Below are 19,107 nucleotides of genomic sequence, written 5' to 3'. Positions count from 1 at the left end.
CATTGGTTAATTGTCTGATCATTGTTCACAGGTGTCCCTTGTCTTGTCATTAGTCTGTGTATTTAAGTCCTCATGTTTGCCATGTGTCTTTGTCAAGTATTGTTTCCTGTAAACCACTGTTGTGAGTCCTTTTCATGTTCATGTTTTTGAGTTTTCATGCCACGCCATGTTTTTGTTTCATGTTTGGTTTTGTTTATAATAAACTGCACTTGGGTTCTCATTCACACTTACCTCCAGTGGATCCTTTACAGATGTTTTATTGTTTTGGAGCTTTAAATACACCCACAAATCCTTACAAATTAAGTGTCAAAAATAGTTTTTAAGTACTGCATCAGTGCAATAGGTAATATTACAAAATAAACCATACTGTGACATCAGAAAAAACTGATGGGGTTAAAATTATATGACTTAATTCTCATAAAATAAGACTGACAACTTTTTTCTTGGAATGATATAATTTCATAAAAGTATGCCTGGTTTTGATGCTTTGTATGTTCATATGAACCAAGATTTGTTGATCATAGATGAACCAACGACATTCTGCCTTTATACCCGTCTGATCTCTCTTATTAGTGCAGCAGATTAGTAAAAAAATCGTTCACTTTGGTATAGAAGCATGAAATTTGGCACAGATACTCTCTAAGGGCCACTATTTTGGAAAAAGGCGTTGGCCACTCAAAAATTTAATATGGCGGCCATTTTTCAAAATGGCGGCCATTGCTATTCAATGCTTATTATATCAATTATTCAAACAGTGATCCAAGCATAAAATTTGATACAAATACTCTCTAAAGGACATAGAAAAAGATGAAAGTTAATAGAAAAGTTAATAGAAAAAGATGCTTGTCCCTCAAAAATTCAAGATGGCCGCCATTTTTAAAGATGGCCACCGTTCCTGTCGAATATTAATTATTTCAAGTGTTCAAATGGTGATGCAAGCATAAAATTAGGCAGAAATACTCTTCAAGGAACACTCTTTTGGAAAAAGGTATGTGCCACTCAAAAATTCAGGATGGCCACCATTTTCAAGATGGCCACCATTTCTGTCAAATAGTCATAATGTCTGCGTTGTCTGCCTCCTCTCCTTTGACCTGTCCAGCTTAGTTAAACTTGCCAGGGATATAAAATCCCCACCGGCATAGGTCTCAGGTTCATTGGAGCACACAAGCCTCTCCACCACGGCAAGGTGTAGTCCACAGAGAGGAAGTGCCACTGTTAAAAAAAGGATACGCTGCTGGTACAGGTTGCACATACTGTGGGGAGAACAAGTATTTGATACACTGCTGATTTTTAAGGTGTTCCTACTTACAAAGCATGTAGAGGTCTGTAATTTTTTATCATAGGTACATTTCAACTGTGAGAGACAGAATCTAAAACAAAAATCCAGAAAATCACATTGTATGATTTTTAAATAATTAATTAGAATTTTATTGCATGACATAAGTATTTGATCACCTACCAACCAGTAAGAATTCCGGCTCTCACAGACCTGTTAGTTTTTCTTTAAGAAGCCCTCCTGTTCTCCACTCATTACCTGTATTAACTGCACCTGTTTGAACTTGTTACCTGTATAAAAGACACCTGTCCACACACTCAATCAAACAGACTCCAACCTCTCCACAATGGCCAAGACCAGAGAGCTGTGTAAGGACATCAGGGATAAAATTGTAGACCTGCACAAGGCTGGGATGGGCTACAGGACAATAGGCAAGCAGCTTGGTGAGAAGGCAACAACTGTTGGCGCAATTATTAAAAAATGGAAGAAGTTCAAGGTGACGGTCAATCTCCCTCGGTCTGGGGCACCATGCAAGATCTCACCTAGTGGGGCATCAATGATCATGAGGAAGGTGAGGGATCAGCCCAGAACTACACGGCAGGACCTGGTCAATGACCTGAAGAGAGCTGGGACCACAGTCTCAAAGAAAACCATTAGTAACACACTACGCCGCCATGGATTAAAATCCTGCAGCGCACGCAATGTCCCTCTGCTCAAGCCAGCGCATGTCCAGGCCAGGCTGAAGTTTGCCAATGACCATCTGGATGATCCAGAGGAGGAATGGGAGAAAGTCATGTGGTCTGATGAGACAAAAATAGAGCTTTTTGGGCTAAACTCCACTCGCCGTGTTTGGAGGAAGAAGAAGGATGAGTACAACCCCAAGAACACCATCCGAACCGTGAAGCATGGAGGTGGAAACCATTCTTTGGGCATGCTTTTCTGCAAAGGGTACAGGACAACTGCACCGCATTGAGGGGAGGATGGATGGGGCCATGTATCGCGAGATCTTGGCCAACAACCTCCTTCCCTCAGTAAGAGCATTGAAGATGGGTCGTGGCTGGGTCTTCCAGCATGACAACAACCCGAAACACACAGCCAGGGCAACTAAGGAGTGGCTTCGTAAGAAGCATCTCAAAGTCCTGGAGTGGCCTAGCCAGTCTCCAGACCTGAACCCAATAGAAAATCTTTGGAGGGAGCTAAAAGTCCGTATTGCCCAGCGACAGCCCCGAAACCTGAAAGATCTGGAGAAGGTCTGTATGGAGGAGTGTGCCAAAACCCCTGCTGCAGTGTGTGCAAACCTGGTCAAGAACTACAGGAAACGTATGATCTCTGTAATTGCAAACAAAGGTTTCTGTACCAAATATTAAGTTCTGCTTTTCTGATGTATCAAATACTTATGTCTTGCAATAAAATGCAAATAAATTACTTAAAAATCATGCAATGTGATTTTCTGGATTTTTGTTTTAGATTCCGTCACTCACAGTTGAAGAGTACCTATGATAAAAATTACAGACTTTTACATGCTTTGTAAGTGGGAAAACCTGCAAAATCAGCAGTGTATCAAATACTTGTTCTCCCCACTGTATCTGCGAGACGGAAGGCAGAAGGACCATCAGAATTGAGACTGGTTTTAACAATATAGGCGACCAGTTCAGAAAGAGCCATAGGAAAGATGGCTGGTTGAATTGTTTCACTATGTGACTCTTTCTCAAGCCTTCTGAGGTGGAGTTTCTATCTGTTGTAAAGATGAATGAGACACAAATGATGGTATTTCAGCTCCTGTGCAATGGCATCAGCACCACTTAGTTGAAACAATAATTTAGCATCATTTCGTGTTTGTGCACATTCATGTAGTCTGTCATTAAGTTGCAGTGTCATTACCTGACGTAGGTCAGATTCAGGAGATATGTTATCACAAAGAAAGCAAACCTGATCATCTAGACTTTTCTGCATCATGGTTCTGCGATGCTTTGTTTGGCCTTCATCTGTCTCACTACATTGAGCATCGTATTGTTGCTTCTGGGCATGAAGTAACTTTGTGTTGTTGAACCGAATTCGACAATTGTGGTGATACTTCGCTTGGTTCCTTCTCAAAGTAGCTACTATACCCCCACCTTCATCCAGTCGTTCCAGGTCCAGGGTCATTGGCATTTTGGTCATCTTGTGAAAGAGTGGAATGTTGGTGGCAATCATTTTATAGCCATCATGTTGAGAAACATGATGGTAGGTGGTGATTGGAGGGGTTCCTTTGTGTCTGTCTGACAAAGACAACATTTCATCCAGTCAGTTGGCCTCTTGGCTGACATGGGATTTTCATTTGCCATTTTGGGGGATTGTTGTCTGATTAAGGCCGAGGGGTTATCCTTTTACCACCTCAATCATAGACATAGTACACATTCAGGTATGGGAGACCATAGATATCATATAATAAAGGCTAGATGTCTCGTGCGCGCTGCTGGCCAATGGAGGTCGACGTCCGCACATGGTGGCCATCTTACCACAGGGTGCTCGCTCACTCGTAACATGGTGCATGTACTTTTAAATAACCATAACTTGCTAAATTTTCTACCTATTTTCAAACGGTTTGGTTTGTTATAAACGTCAGAGATGTAGTTATAATACTGCATACATATTAATAATTATAACAATGGACTTCCATATGAAAGAATTATAGCCACTTTGAAAACGTTTGTAAGAAACCAAACCGTTTGTAAATCCGTCAAGATTTCAGCGAGATAAGAGGATTTGTGTGCGTGCTGATCACTCACTTTATTGCACAGCTTCCCTGTGGTAAGATGGCCGCCGGTGATGCTGGAAGTGACTCAGCCTTAAGACATCTAGCCTTTATATGGATATCTATGTGGGATACAACTAGGTACGGGTCACCTACACCTAGCCCGATCATTCATCCAGTGCCATTTAAGTCCCGTGTGATCGGTACACCTTCCAGGTAAGCATACATGAACAAGTCATATATTGCCCCGCTTACCCTTGGCTCGGCTCTCCCGCGCTGGCACAACTTGTCAATTCAAATGCGGCTATCTAACTACGTCTATTACTAGCTAATTGATGAGGGGCTGTTAGGCAGCATTTGGGACACTAAACTTGGCTATACTATTACTACTAGTCAATAACTACAGTGTAAGTAAAACTAGATCAGCTGACACTGAACCCCATGCTGAGTTCCACAGCAGTGAAGTCACCAGTGTGCCCTGGTTGTGTAATGACATTCACTCTATTAAACAAAACCTTCCTTAACACATTAAATTGAGCTCTGACAGAAATGGTGGCCATCTTGAAAATGGTCGCCATCTTGAATTTGAGCGGCACACACCTTTTTCCATGATAATGTTCCTTGAAGAATATTTGTACCAAATTTCATGATAGCATCACCATTTGAAAAAAAGATGTAAGGATTCAAGAGAAATGGCGGCCATCTTGAAAAATGGTAGCCATCTTGAATTTTTGAGGGACAAGCACCGTTTTCCAAAAAAACAGAGTATTTTCACAAAATGTTATGCCTACATCACTGTTTGAACAATTGACATAATGAAAAAATCTTGAAAAAATGGCCGCCATTTTGAATTTTTGGGTGGCCAACGCCTTTTTCCTAAAAAGTGACCCTTAGAGAGTATCTGTGCCAAATTTCATGCTTTTATACCAATTTGAACGATTCTCTTGAAATATGCCATTAATCTGCTGCACTATATTTTATTTATATTTCTCAGCCTGTGTAAATGAGAACAGCCATGGCTGCTGTAATTATGTGCTATATCTAGTGTGCTTAGATCCTAAAGATAGCATCCCTGCCTCAGGCTTCCAGACAAGATAATATTTAATGAAACTATAATAGTTGTAATGATATTTCATTACAACAGAGCCTACCTAAACCTGATAAACCTGGCTGAGTATTACTTGGAAACCAACTATTTGTGAAACTAGCTTTTATTACTGAGGCAACATTCAGACTGCAGGTAAATGTGGCCCAAATCTGATTTTATTTTTGCTCATATATGTGACTCTGTGCTGTTTTTTTTTTGTGTGTGTGTGAACAGCACAAACCACATGGAATCTGATCTTTTCAATTCTGATTTGGGCCATTTCCATATGTGGTACTAAATCCAAGACAGAAGTTGATCACTTTTTAGCTTAACTGTGTTAAATTACAATTAATGTGTAACATGGCAGGCATTCGGATGTACAGTTGTAATCGAAATTATTCAACCCCCATTGCAAATCATGTTTATTAGCAAAACTTACAGACTTTCAGCTGTTTGCAATGATGAAATCAAACAAAAGTAACTGAAATACCTCGACACAACAAATGTTTCAAGTGGTTTCCGCAAATTCAACTTCTGCGGTCTCAAAATTAGTCAACCCCCTCATGGCAAGCATCTTTAGTACTTAGTAGAACACCTTTTATCCAAAGTGACTTGCATCCAGAGGTGGACAGTAACAAAGTACATTTACTTGAGTACTGTACTTAAGTACACTTTTTGAGTATCTGTACTTTACTGGAGTATACATTTTTCTGGAAACTATTTACTTTAACTTCACTGCATTTGAAAGACAAATATTGTACTTTTTACTCCACTACATTTCTGTCAAGGTCCTTGAGTAGAAAGTAGTAACGTCGGTCAGGGGATGATTTTGGTTGCAGGGGTTGCATTTTGGTTGGAAGGGAAAGTTGGGTTGACGTCAGAACCTGGTGTCAGATTGACGTCAACATCCAACGTTGGACAGACGTTGGATTTTGGTTGTAAATGAAAGTCGGGTTGACGTCAGAACCCGACTGATGTTGGTTTCTGACATCAACCAGATTTTCAATTTCAACCACAATACAACGTCTGTCCAACGTTGGAGATTAACGTCAATCTGACGTTGGATTCTGACATCAATCTGATTTTCATTTTCATCGTTGGGTTTGGTCTTCTAAATGCGAATTTTGTCATTGTTTTGGAGCACACTAGCTTATAGATAACAGTAAGGCGAACATATTCATACTAAAAGCCAAAAAACTTTATAGGGCACTATTTGAGGGAACAGCCATTTGGGTGTCTGAAACCATTGTGGACATTATTGAGTGCACTTATTCAATCTCACATTCAATCCCACTACTGGAACTGTGTTCTAGAAATAAATTTGATATTGATATGAGGGTAGGTAGGCAGGTATAGATTCAAAGGCATGAGGTACAGTAAGTATTACATACAACAATGCAACGACAATGCAACAATAATAAAACAATGCATTGACATTTACTTTTTACTTTTGATACTTGAGTACTTTTAAAAACTAGTACTTCTGTACTTTTACTTAAGTAAAAATCGGTCTTTACAACTTTTACTTGTAACAGAGTAATATTTGACAAGTAGTATCTGTACTTTCACTCAAGTAAGGAAGTTGTGTACTTTGTCCACCTCTGCTTGCATCGTATGCATTTTATCATGTGTGTGACTGTGACTTGATCTTGGCATTGTTAGCACTACGCTCCACAACTAGCTGCAGGAACGTCTTCTATCTATCTAATATCCTGCCAAGCTCATTCTTACCTGTACTTCTCAGGTGCTGAATCTGTTCCTGGCCCTGCTGCTCAGCTCCTTCAGTGGGGATAACCTGTCTGCAGGTGATGACGATGGTGAGATGAACAACCTTCAGATCGCCATTGGTCGCATCACCAGGGGTATAGATTGGCTCAAAGCCTTCGTCGCCAGTATGGTGGGACAGATTCTAGGAAAGAAACCTCCTGACAATAATGAGGAAATAGTGGAAGGAGACATAGAACAATATGCTTTAAACCACCTGGATGAGGGAAAAATGGCAGATGGCTTGACCAACTCTTTGTCTCCAACACTGACTGTGCCCATTGCTCGTTTTGAGTCTGATGTTGAAGAGGACTCCGATGAATCTTCTGATGAGGAGGACAGAAAGGTAAGGGGTCAGAACTTAGCAATCAACTCTACCTCGCTCTCCTTCCATCAAAATATAGAATAGTGTACACTGTGGTATGCCATTACTTTTTTTTTAAAAACCATTCAAGGCACAAATCCTAGATGCTAGATAAGCCTTTACAAATTATCGTGAAGAAATTATTTAGAAATTATTACAATGAAAAGTATTGAGTTTTAAAGGGTTAGTTCACCCAAAAATGAAAATTCTGTCAGTAATTACTCACCCTCATGTTGTTCCAACCCCGTAAGACTTTCGTTCATCTTCGGAACACAAATTAAGATATTTTTGATGAAATCTGAGAGCTGGCTCACTTCTCCATAGGCTGCTAGGTAATTGCAACTGCCGGCCCAGTAAAGTTAGTAAAGAAGACATTGTTAAAATAGTCCAGGTGACTACAGTGGCTATTTAATATTATTCAACAAATATATTTATTTAATTTAAGTTCATGATGTTTATTTAATTTGTATTGCTAGAAATTAAAAGCACATCTCACACTGTTCCCTTCAGTTTTGTTGTTAACTCTATCTCATTTCTTTACCTCTTTTGCTGTACAGGCCACTCTTAATGATGACGACTCTTCGGTTTGTAGCACAGTGGACTACCGACCTCCAGAACCTGAGCCTGAGCCCGAAGAGGAAGAAGAACCTGAGCCTGAAGAGCCAGAGTCCTGTTTCACAGAGGGTGAGCATGCATGCTTCATTTTTCTCCCTTTTTATTACCAGTACTCATAATGAATATTAATGTTCAAGGCACCACTTCAAGACTGCAGGTTCTTCAAGGTCATAATGTTTTTCTCTTTTTACCTAGGTTGTGTTAAGCGATGTACATGCTTGAGTGTAGACATCACTGAAGGATGGGGGAAAAAGTGGTGGAACCTGCGAAGAACATGCTTCACCATTGTTGAGCATGACTACTTTGAGACCTTCATCATCTTTATGATCCTCCTCAGCAGTGGAGCACTGGTATGTCTGTCAATGCTTATGTTATTAATGCAAAATGAAATCCTTTAAATCCAAGGTGCTAAAAGTGCTTGAAATCTTTTAAATTTAAGACCTGGAAAACCCTTGAAAACAGCCATATTTATGAAAAGGGACCTCGAAAAGTGCTTGAATTATTGAAAGACAATGTGAAATTAGTGTTTAATTTTATCGATAAACGAATCTTCTCATGCAAAATTAGCGCCCATCTGATATATAGCCAATCGCATGGCTATGAGCATGATATTGCTCATATAAATATCCAAGTATATGATACAACTTTCATTCTTCAGGTCAATCATATATTCATGGGGGGAAAAAATCAGTTTGAATAAGGAAAGTGATATATTTGTCATAGTATACTTTCAATGGTTGCTGCACTTTATTTGTACTATTTTGCTTTATTATTATTTTATTTATCTATTTACTTTTTTTAGAATTTGAAAGATAATAAAGATATTATTTGATAAGTGAGATCTCTGACTGCAGTCCTTGGAAACCAAAAAAGTAGAGTTTGAAAAGACCTTGAAAAAGCCCTTTATGAACCTTGTTCCTAGCTTCATTTTATGGAAATGGGAACTTATAAATCCATTAATGCTTGTTTGATGCATCATTGTTTTCATTCTGTCAGGCTTTTGAGGATATCAACATTGAGCGCCGCAGAGTGATCAAGATCATCCTGGAGTATGCTGATAAAGTCTTCACATACGTTTTCATTGTGGAGATGTTACTGAAGTGGGTGGCATACGGTTTCAAGACCTACTTCACTAATGCATGGTGCTGGCTGGACTTCCTCATTGTGGATGTGAGTTTACCTGTAAAATTTCCATCTTAACCCTTATCAGCAAATACCTGTTGGATGCCAAAGTTTGTGTGTACTGATTTGCTCACCTGTTGTTTTATTTAAGGTGTCTCTGGTCAGTTTAACAGCCAATTTAATGGGCTATTCTGAGCTGGGACCAATCAAATCTCTCAGAACACTCAGGGCTCTTCGACCCCTTCGAGCTCTGTCAAGATTTGAGGGAATGAGGGTAAAGAATGACTCTCTTTTCATTTATGTGTATTTGTGTGATTCTTCAATTCTGGAATAAAGATCTAAAGTTAACCTTGATTATCCTTTAAGAGAATTTTGAATACTGTATGTGGTGTAGATTTTGTTTAATGGCGTGGTGGGATGGTTATGACATTTTCTACTTTTTCAGAATTATTTGTTCAACCTTGAAAGCGAACTGAACTCTCAATCGGCTCCCTAGTTCAGTAGTCAGGACACTGATGAGGGAGTCGGCCATTTTAAGGGCTCAATCGCAAAATTCAAAATTGTCTCCTTAAAAAAGTCCCACAGTGCACCGTGAAAACCACAGAGCATCAATGCTTACTATAGGTGCATCCCAATTCACGTTCTAATGCACGCGTTCTATGATGTTTTTAGGAATAAATAGTTTGAGTTGTGTGTTCACACTGAAAATTCCAAAAAGAAAGTGCACTTTAAATACCCGGAGGATGCACTCAATTACCGGAAAATTCAAAGTGTGGAATGTTGGACACTTTATACAGCAACTTTAATTACATAGCGGAGGGGGAGGGGCATCAGGCCCCGATGCTGAATTACTAAATAACCTTCTAAATTTCACACACTACACAGATGATGAATATATAGTGTATTAGTACACAGAGTATAGGTGCATAGTGTAGAGTGTGTCATTGTTGACGCAACTAATGTTCTTTTAACTAAGTGCAAAACATAAATCACATGAGCAAACTCACTGTACATATTGTAATGACATGCAATAGATGTTTTGACAAAAACAAACAGCGTTTTAATTATATTTTAGCATAAACATATATCACTAAACAGGTACTGAACATAATCTAGCTAACATTTATAATTAATTTATGGCTGCATGTTGCTGGTATATGTATTTATCATAATGTAATTTAAAAAACATAAAACAATTTGGGCTGTCAAAATTAACACGATTAACGCAGAATTTCTTTCCATCTGTCACAATTATGTTCTGTTTAGTTGTTTCTGTCATGTCTGTATTAGTTCTTATTAGTTGTTATGGTGTCTGATTAGTTAATCTCTGTCCAGCTGTTCCTGTTTAGTGTCTTTATTTACTATGTGTATTTATACTCCTCATTCTGTTCAGTCCTCATCGGTTATTGTTTGTGTTGAACGTGAATGTGAATGTTCCTCTGAGTTTGCTAATTAAAGACTGTGTATTTCATCATCTCCTTCGTTGTACGCTTTCTACAGCCAGCTATCCGTGACACCGTCATCCTTTAGCTAGCATTTCATTATATAATCACGCTCTTATTAAAGCATGACAATACAAGGCGGTATTGGCACGCTGTCACACACACACACGACTCATGTGCACAGATAGCTGCTTCAGACATTGAGTTCTCTTTCACACTTCAAGGGACAAAAACACACAAAATTATGCCAAAAAGCCAGTTTTGTCCAGTATCCTTGTAAGCACAGTCTTAAGTTAGTTAAATAAATTCTTAAATGAACATAAAGAGTTATGAAAATGGGATGCATGTCAGATCAGTGTCATGTGCGGCAGTAAAATAATAAACCTAATAAACCTGCTGCTGTCTGTCATTAATGTTATGATTAAAGAACAAAAGAAAAAGAGAAAATCATCTTGACTTAATTACTTGTGTAGCTTTAACAAAAATGAATCTATATTTAATTTATCATTTATGCAGTGAAACATGGGAAGTGTTTGGTAACTTTTCAATTCCTGTAGCCTATATTTCCTACCTGTTAGGTCAACTATTTAAAATATATTGTCTATGTTTGTTTTTATATTAATTTGGAGATTGAATGTGAAATAATTACAAATAAAAATATATTAAAAACTCGAATTAATCACAATTAATTCCAGAAAGACGTGCGATTAATTAGTAATTTTTTTAATCGATTAACAGCATTAAAAAATGTCAGAAAAATATCAGTTCTGCTGTTGTTTATAAATACCGGTAGTGGTTTTGCACAAAGAGGATGTTGCCATGTCACCATCAGTGTCCCAGTATGTAGTGAGCCAGAGTCCTTACTGTCTTTGCCAATGCCCAAATTCATGTACGCGATATACTGATTCATGATGTCGGGAGCTAGGGAGCTGATTGAGACGCACCCTCAGACTTGCTAACACAACAAGTTTGCAAGAAACAATCAAATAAATGTTTGGTGTGATGGTAATGAAAGCAGGATTGGAAACAGTGATATTCTATGTTATAAAAAATATGTCCACATAAATACCAAATGAATGGACATGTGATTCTTTTGAAAATCCTTTAAGAAAAAAAGTAGAATTTTTCTGATTTTGACACTTTTAAGTTGGAAAAAGCTTGCCATACTGTATTTAAGGTTTCAACACTTGTAGGAAAAGGTAATTAAAGTAATTTAAGGTAATTAAAACAATTATTTAAAGCACTACTTGACAGAATTTGAAGCATTTTTTATTTTAATCATCCTAAGGGGCAGAACATTTCTTCTAATTGAATCAGTATTTTTATGTTAACTTTGGAGTTGTTCTTAAAGTAATATTTATATAAATCTCTAAATCATGATTGTCTTCATACTCCATACAGGTGGTGGTGAACGCACTGGTTGGTGCAATTCCCTCCATTTTTAATGTGCTCCTGGTGTGTCTGATATTCTGGCTCATCTTCAGCATTATGGGAGTCAATCTATTTGCTGGAAAGTTCTACCACTGCATCAACACCACCACAGAGGAACGCTTTCCCATGGATGTGGTCAACAACAGGAGTGACTGCATGGCACTGATGCACACCAATGAGGCGCGCTGGGTTAATGTCAAGGTCAACTATGACAACGTGGGTCTTGGCTACCTCTCTCTACTGCAAATTGTAAGTTTTACCATTACTTGCAGAGTTCAGTCTATTATACAGTGTATGGTGCACATGCAGCCATAAACAGCCATACCTGTATCATGAGGAATCAAATTTTGCTTAATCTTTTGAGGGGGGGGAAAGGCTTGATATACTATAAAAAAAGTTAAAAAAAAACAGAAATTCAGAACTCAAAAGAGTAACATTAAAAAAAAAAACTTCCACAACTTTATGACGTTAGAAAAATATATGCATCAGTTAAAGCATATTTACAGACTGTGAATATATTTTCATGTCCTTTTCTTTTTTTGCATCAGAGGACACAGAGGTAATTCAGTACAAATCCATAATGAATCAATGCGTTTAACTTGACATGCTGAAATTCAGAAAATACTCTCTCCACATAGGCCACATTCAAAGGCTGGATGGATATCATGTATGCTGCAGTGGATTCCAGAGAGGTATTTGAACGACAGGCTTTCTGCCTGTAACATTTACAATGCTCAGCTGCAACAAAGCAATTCTAAATGCTGTATGCATATAATGAAGTGTGAGACAGTTGTGAGCTTGTGAATTGACAATAAATAGTCAACACAACTTTCCGTTATGTTGTCCTCACTGATTGTAAAGACGAACAGTGCAATGTGCTGTCTAATTCATGGACAAATTTATTGGTTGGAGTGAAATGAATAGTTCATCTAAATAATGAAAATTTCGCCATTATATACTCGCCCTCATGTCTTTCCAACCCTGTATGCTGTTAAAAAGGACTAAAATGCATTATACAAGAACCATAAAAGTAGTCCATACAACTTGTGCACTATAGTGTAAGTGTTCTGAAGCCATTCAATAGCTTTGTGTCGGATTCGGGACGATGATCAAAACTTAGATGGAGTAGATCTAGTCCATCAACACCCCAAGGTGTTGATTGACAGTCCTGGGTCAACATTTCATTCGGTAACGTTGGGCAGTTTCGATTTATATGCTGTTTAATGATGATCGCGTTATTTTTCACATGCATCTGCTTACATATGCTATCGCTTGTTTCTGCTTCTTTTTCAACTTTGTTTTGATCTGGAGATTCTGTACTTTTTCAGAAGATGTGTCATAGCGCCCCCTACCGTATAACAGTGAAAACACAGAAAGCCGGAAAATTCCGTCAATGGCGGGAAGCGTTTTCTCATAAATTACTGAAAATTCCGTCAATGTCAGGGAAAAGATTTAAGTCATTCTTCTCCGCCAGTGCAAATCTCAAATCAAATATGGTGCATATGGCACAGGCTGGATGTCAATAACATTATGCATTGTTGGTTCTCGTTACCAAATGTCATGACGTCAAAGTTGTGGCATTGATTTGAGTTCTGTAGCGAAGGTTAAGATTAATCAAGTAAATAATGACTTAAGAATGACACTTTTATTGGAGCATTCATTATTTCTTTTCCACGTCAGGTAGAAGAGCAGCCATCATATGAGATCAACCTTTACATGTACCTATATTTTGTTATTTTCATCATTTTTGGCTCCTTTTTCACTCTCAACCTCTTCATTGGTGTCATCATTGACAACTTTAATCAGCAAAAGTCAAAGATAAGTATCACTTTTTTTAACTAACCTCCAAATGAATTTGTGTTGCACGTTTGAATTGTTCTTTACCAGAAAGAATAATTAATATTTGTTTCTTCTGCACTTTGGAGGGGAAGACCTTTTCATGACAGAGGAACAGAAAAAGTACTACGATGCCATGAAGAAGTTGGGTTCCAAAAAACCTGCAAAACCTATCCCTCGGCCTTCGGTATGAACCATTTTACTTACATTCAACCTTCCATTGCTGTTTTTTTACCATTAAAACTAACTGACTGTCAACAAAATGTTTTATTTTAATATCAGCATTAAATCTCTTTAAAAAGTTTTTAAAAACTAATCTATTATATTGCTTTTCTAACAGAATTGTATCCAGGGCATGGTGTTTGACTTCATCACAAAACAGTTCTTTGACATCTTTATCATGGTGCTTATCTGCCTCAATATGGTGACCATGATGATAGAGACAGATGACCAGAGTACTGAGAAAGAGGATATCCTATACCTGATCAATTTGGTGTTCATCGTCATCTTCTCAGGGGAATGCGTACTTAAGATGATTGCGCTTAGACAGTACTTCTTCACTATTGGCTGGAATGTCTTTGATTTTGTTGTGGTCATCCTTTCTGTAGCAGGTAAGTGTAGAACAACCCAGGCTCGTTGGAAAAACATGCATGTGGCAACATTCGAAATGAAATTTCAACCAAGTGGCGCTAAGACCACGTTCAGTTTTATACAAAATAGATGAACGTTAATCTGGATTTTTTTTTATTACGTTGGTTGTTGCATGTTTTCTGAAATAAAATGTCTAGTTAATGGCGCTAAAAGGTTAATGATCTATCATGTTTGAAAATAATGTAGCACCTTCACTAAATGTACCCTAAACCCAACCAAAAGCAAACGGGACAAATACTTATTTTCTGATTTAACCAAGCCATTTGGCTTGTTCCTACATGTCTTTGAGTGTATCTCATGTTTCATAGGACTTGTATCAGGTGAGCTACCATTTAAGTAAGTTTTACTATGTCAGAAAAGCCATACATATGGAGCTAGTTATGTGATGCAAGTGTCAAAATCGATAAGTGTACATATCATGCACTATGGAAAGTGTTTTGAGGTCTTAACATAGTATTACGCAAGGAACCACGTGAAAAGTCTATTAACCAATAATCTGCTCCATAATCATAATTTGTGTGAAAATGAATCAAATTTGTTGGTGTTCTACTGCCACTATTGTTTGTTTCAACCAAAATGTGCATTTAAATGTATGTATACTGTAGGTATTTGTATTTTTGGAGTTCTGCAAAAGTGTAGATTTGTGATTAGTGTTTGAACATCATGCCATTATAGTTTGTTGCTGATTTTTTTTTATATAGAATATCTAAGCATTGATCATACTACTGATTTTAATAAACTAGATACTAACCGTTCTATACAGTAAGTGCTCCTATGTGTATACTTTCCTTCTGTAACTGCTGTAAATTGTTAATAATAACCCATATTTCTTCTTTCCCAAGGTCTGATGTTATCGGACATCATTGAGAAGTACTTTGTGTCTCCCACCTTGTTCCGTGTCATCCGACTTGCTAGGATTGGCCGCGTGCTACGTCTCATCAGAGGTGCGAAAGGCATTAGGACTCTTTTGTTTGCCTTGATGATGTCACTTCCTGCCCTCTTCAACATTGGACTGCTTCTGTTCCTCATCATGTTCATCTTCTCAATTTTTGGCATGTCTAACTTTGCCTATGTGAAAAAGCAGGCAGGCATCGATGACATTTTCAACTTTGAAACATTTGGCGGTAGCATCATCTGTCTGTTTGAGATCACAACTTCGGCAGGCTGGGATGGGCTTCTGCTACCTATTATGAACAGCGGCCCTCCAGATTGTGACCCTGACATAGAGAACCCTGGTACAGACGTTCGGGGTAACTGCGGGAATCCTGGCATGGGCATCATGTTTTTCTGCAGTTACATAATCATGTCGTTCCTGGTGGTTGTGAACATGTACATTGCCATCATTCTTGAGAACTTCAATGTTGCTCAAGAGGAGAGTGGAGACCCACTCTGCGAGGATGACTTTACGATGTTCGACGAGACATGGGAAAAGTTTGATGTTGATGCTACACAGTTCATCGAATACAACCGCTTGTTTGACTTTGTCGATACCTTGCAGGAACCTCTGCGAATTGCCAAACCCAACCGCCTCAAACTAATCAACATGGATCTGCCCATTGTAAGTGGAGACAAAATCCACTGTCTGGATATTCTTCTGGCAGTTACCCGTGAGGTTCTTGGCGACACCATCGAGATGACTGCCATGAAGAAGAGCATTGAAGCCAAGTTCATAATGAACAACCCCACATCTGCCTCATTTGAGCCAATCACCACCACTCTCAGGAGGAAGGAGGAAGAGCGAGCAGCCATTGCAGTTCAACGAACATACCGTAGACATCTCCTCAAACGTGCTATCCGCCATGCCTGCTTTATGCGTCGCTCAAAGAGAAAAGTTAGTAGTCAGGGCGATGAAGAACCTCCTGAAACCCAAGGGCTAATTGAAAGGAAAATGGATGCCTTGTATGGTAGCAACCCAGAACTTGCCATGGCTCTTGAGTTGCAGGCTAGGCCTATGCCGTCTAATGGACAGCCACCTGAGCCCACCTCGGTCCCGCAGCATGGAGCATCAGTGACCTACCCTCGACCGCAGGGACAACTCATAATCCCAGTGGAGTGCACAAGGGAGATGATCCTCCGATCTGCACCCACAATGCATGGCCTGTGCAGTTCAGAGAATGCAACATTAAAAGAGACAATAGTATAACTGGCAGCCAATGTCTTTGGAGTATGGACTTAGTTAACCCTTGGGTGTAAAATCGAGTATCACCTGCACGCATTGAACAACAGATGCTCCAAAAATGCCCGGTTTAAAGGATTACACAGGACTGCTATGATGTGACATTGGAATGCCATTTATTGGGAGTACTGTTTTTTTATTATTTACATTTTTTATCTTATTTGTTCCCAATTAGAAATGTCCCAGTATATGTCATTACTTAGCCAAGTTGTTTTGCCCTTGTATTCGTTTACATTTGAGCAGTTAGAGCCATTTCAACATTTTATGATGTTTTATTAACAAAGTTCGGGAGGAACACATTCAAATTGCCTGTCTAATCAGTACGAGAGGAGGCATATATATATATATAGATACATAGCCGACTCACCTATGTTCCTATGTTCCTATGTTCCCTCCATCCCGCCACCACCCTGTCTCCTCACACTTGCCTGGTTAACCAGAGATACAGAGGTACTCTGGGTTAGGGCCAAATTCCGAGCTCGGCGTCCATCCCTCGGACGGCACGCCAAATACGCATACTTTCTGATTATTTGTAAGTGTGAACTCGTGAATCCTGTTATTGTGCCACGAAGTGGACAAGCACCGCAATTTTTTTGTTTGACGTCAGATTGAGCCCATACACATATGTGTCAGGTTTGGTTACAATATCTCCTTCCATTCAATAGTTATAGGCCCTGTCTCATATGGAGCCCTAACCCCTCTCGATCTTCCTCCGAATCCACACTTTCGTAATGTAATGTCGCTTTGACTGTTGGATAGAAGTCTGCTGCAGAGCTCGCGGCCCCAGCAAAAGTCTGCATCGAGGGCGCATATCGGCTGCAAAGGGGGCGCCTGCGAGCACCCTTCTGAAACGTGAAATGACAAATGGCACACCATACGGTGTTATGGACTTAACGGACACATGGACACGCGGCGGCCATTGTAAGTCCACAAGACCGCAAGTGTATATGAAGTGTGCTATTTGGGACAGGGCCATAGTCATTTAAATAAAAGTGGCTACAGCCACATCGAACTAATTTGAATCTTTCTGCACTGGTGTAGTTCCTATTGGACGAAAAACCTAGGACTAATTTGCAAAAGTAGGTTTTCCAAAAAATCCAATATGGTGGAAAATATATCATGGCGGAAATGAAATCACTATTATGATGTTGCTGTTTCATGCCCTGTATAAACCTCATGTAGCCCCGCCCCTTTTCAGCGCTGCGCTTGTTGTCTTTTGTCTTCTGGTTTGTATTTCCACAGCGATCTTAAGTATTTATGAATGAACTGCCCGTTTTAAAATGTTCCCGGTCTACTGACATATGTTAAGACATGTGCTTTAAACATCACAATGCTTGTGATAACTTTCGTTAACTCTACAATAAGTAAATCTACTTCACCAGCTAATTACTCTTTGACAGCGATGCCATAGAAATATACAGAGCTACCGCTTAATAACTTGAAGCATTGAAGGCATAGTGCAGTTGTAACACTTACTTTTAATTCCCTAGTCACAACAGGTGGTTGAAAATCTACAATGCCTTTAAAGTAAATACAATTTATTTGGTTTTCATGTACTTAATGAGACATTATTAAAGTAACCAGGTTAAAGTAACCCCATCAATTTAACACACAGGCATCATCTGCACTAAAATGTCCCATTTGATTTGAGTGTCATACTGTCATCGTTCATTGATAGCTAAATTGTGAAAATTACATCAGATTTTTTTTCTCTGTCCAGATGTTACTTAAACTTAGAAAGGAACATGTGTTTGGTGACAAGGGCATTAACCATTAGTTATAATTGAAAACCTTCATTTCAAAAAGATCCTGAAATGTCCTGTAGATGCCACATGCAATTCTTACCCAATTAATCTTTAACTGAAATTCATATTGGTTAGTGGAGATATGGTTGTGATGTTTACACACCTTTTTTAAATTCCTTTCATCCAATTTAAACTATGTCATTTTAAAACCATATCAAGTTCATTCTCCCCCAAGTACATTCAATGTTTTAGTACCTGTGAGTTGTAGCTAAAAGTTCTATGTATTAGAGACATTTATGATTGATTTCCTCTGAAGTCTTAAAGTGACTGCAAATGTCTTATTTCTTAAAATGTAAAAATTAAGCACTTTTGAGACAATTATATTTACCTCTTGTATAGTTTTTAGATTTGGTCTCTTATTACCAAAAAGCATTAAGACTTATGTTATCTCTCGTATGTTAATTTACTGTATATGTTTAAATGAGAATGAATTTTGGTGAGAAAAAAAATCTCATGGCCCTTGTGTGCAGTTTTGTGCACTTTTTGGTTTCATATGATATTGTTAATATGCAAATAATTTTCTATTGTTTACATTTTTATCAAGCAGAGAGACATTGCAGTGCTTTAGGTTTTGCTCGCCTCTAATTGCCTGTATATACATTTTGCAGATAGAAGCCAACTTCTCGGATGCTGTCTTTTCTTTGTATCATTAACAACATTTAATTCAATGTGCATTTAGAATAAATTTGATAAGATAAACATGGGTCTCTTCGTGCTTTAAAGTTTTGAACTGCAGTCTCAGATTGCAGTTCTGCAATATCACGGATCATCTCATGTCAAGATTTTGTGACGTTTGCAGTCTTA

General features: G+C 38.5%; 1 protein-coding gene across 1 annotated transcript in view; it reads left to right on the top strand.

The window, feature by feature from the left end:
* Positions 1-18,993, top strand: part of scn4aa (sodium channel, voltage-gated, type IV, alpha, a) — a 58,358-nt gene extending 39,365 nt beyond the window's left edge. The window contains exons 17-27 of the mRNA XM_084135968.1: positions 6,842-7,207; positions 7,783-7,909; positions 8,036-8,190; positions 8,837-9,010; positions 9,114-9,236; positions 11,806-12,084; positions 12,474-12,527; positions 13,516-13,653; positions 13,754-13,858; positions 14,012-14,282; positions 15,165-18,993. Of these exons, the coding sequence (XP_083992094.1) occupies positions 6,842-7,207; positions 7,783-7,909; positions 8,036-8,190; positions 8,837-9,010; positions 9,114-9,236; positions 11,806-12,084; positions 12,474-12,527; positions 13,516-13,653; positions 13,754-13,858; positions 14,012-14,282; positions 15,165-16,465 (3,093 nt within the window). The 3' untranslated portion in view covers positions 16,466-18,993. The remainder of the gene's footprint in view (positions 1-6,841; positions 7,208-7,782; positions 7,910-8,035; positions 8,191-8,836; positions 9,011-9,113; positions 9,237-11,805; positions 12,085-12,473; positions 12,528-13,515; positions 13,654-13,753; positions 13,859-14,011; positions 14,283-15,164) is intronic.
* Positions 18,994-19,107: the final 114 nt, after the last annotated feature.

Source organism: Abramis brama, assembly GCF_963993115.1.
Source record: "Abramis brama genome assembly, chromosome: 14".
NCBI classification, from domain to species: domain Eukaryota; kingdom Metazoa; phylum Chordata; class Actinopteri; order Cypriniformes; family Leuciscidae; genus Abramis; species Abramis brama.
Note: the sequence above shows the minus strand (reverse complement) of the source record. Positions and strands in the feature narration are given on the sequence as shown.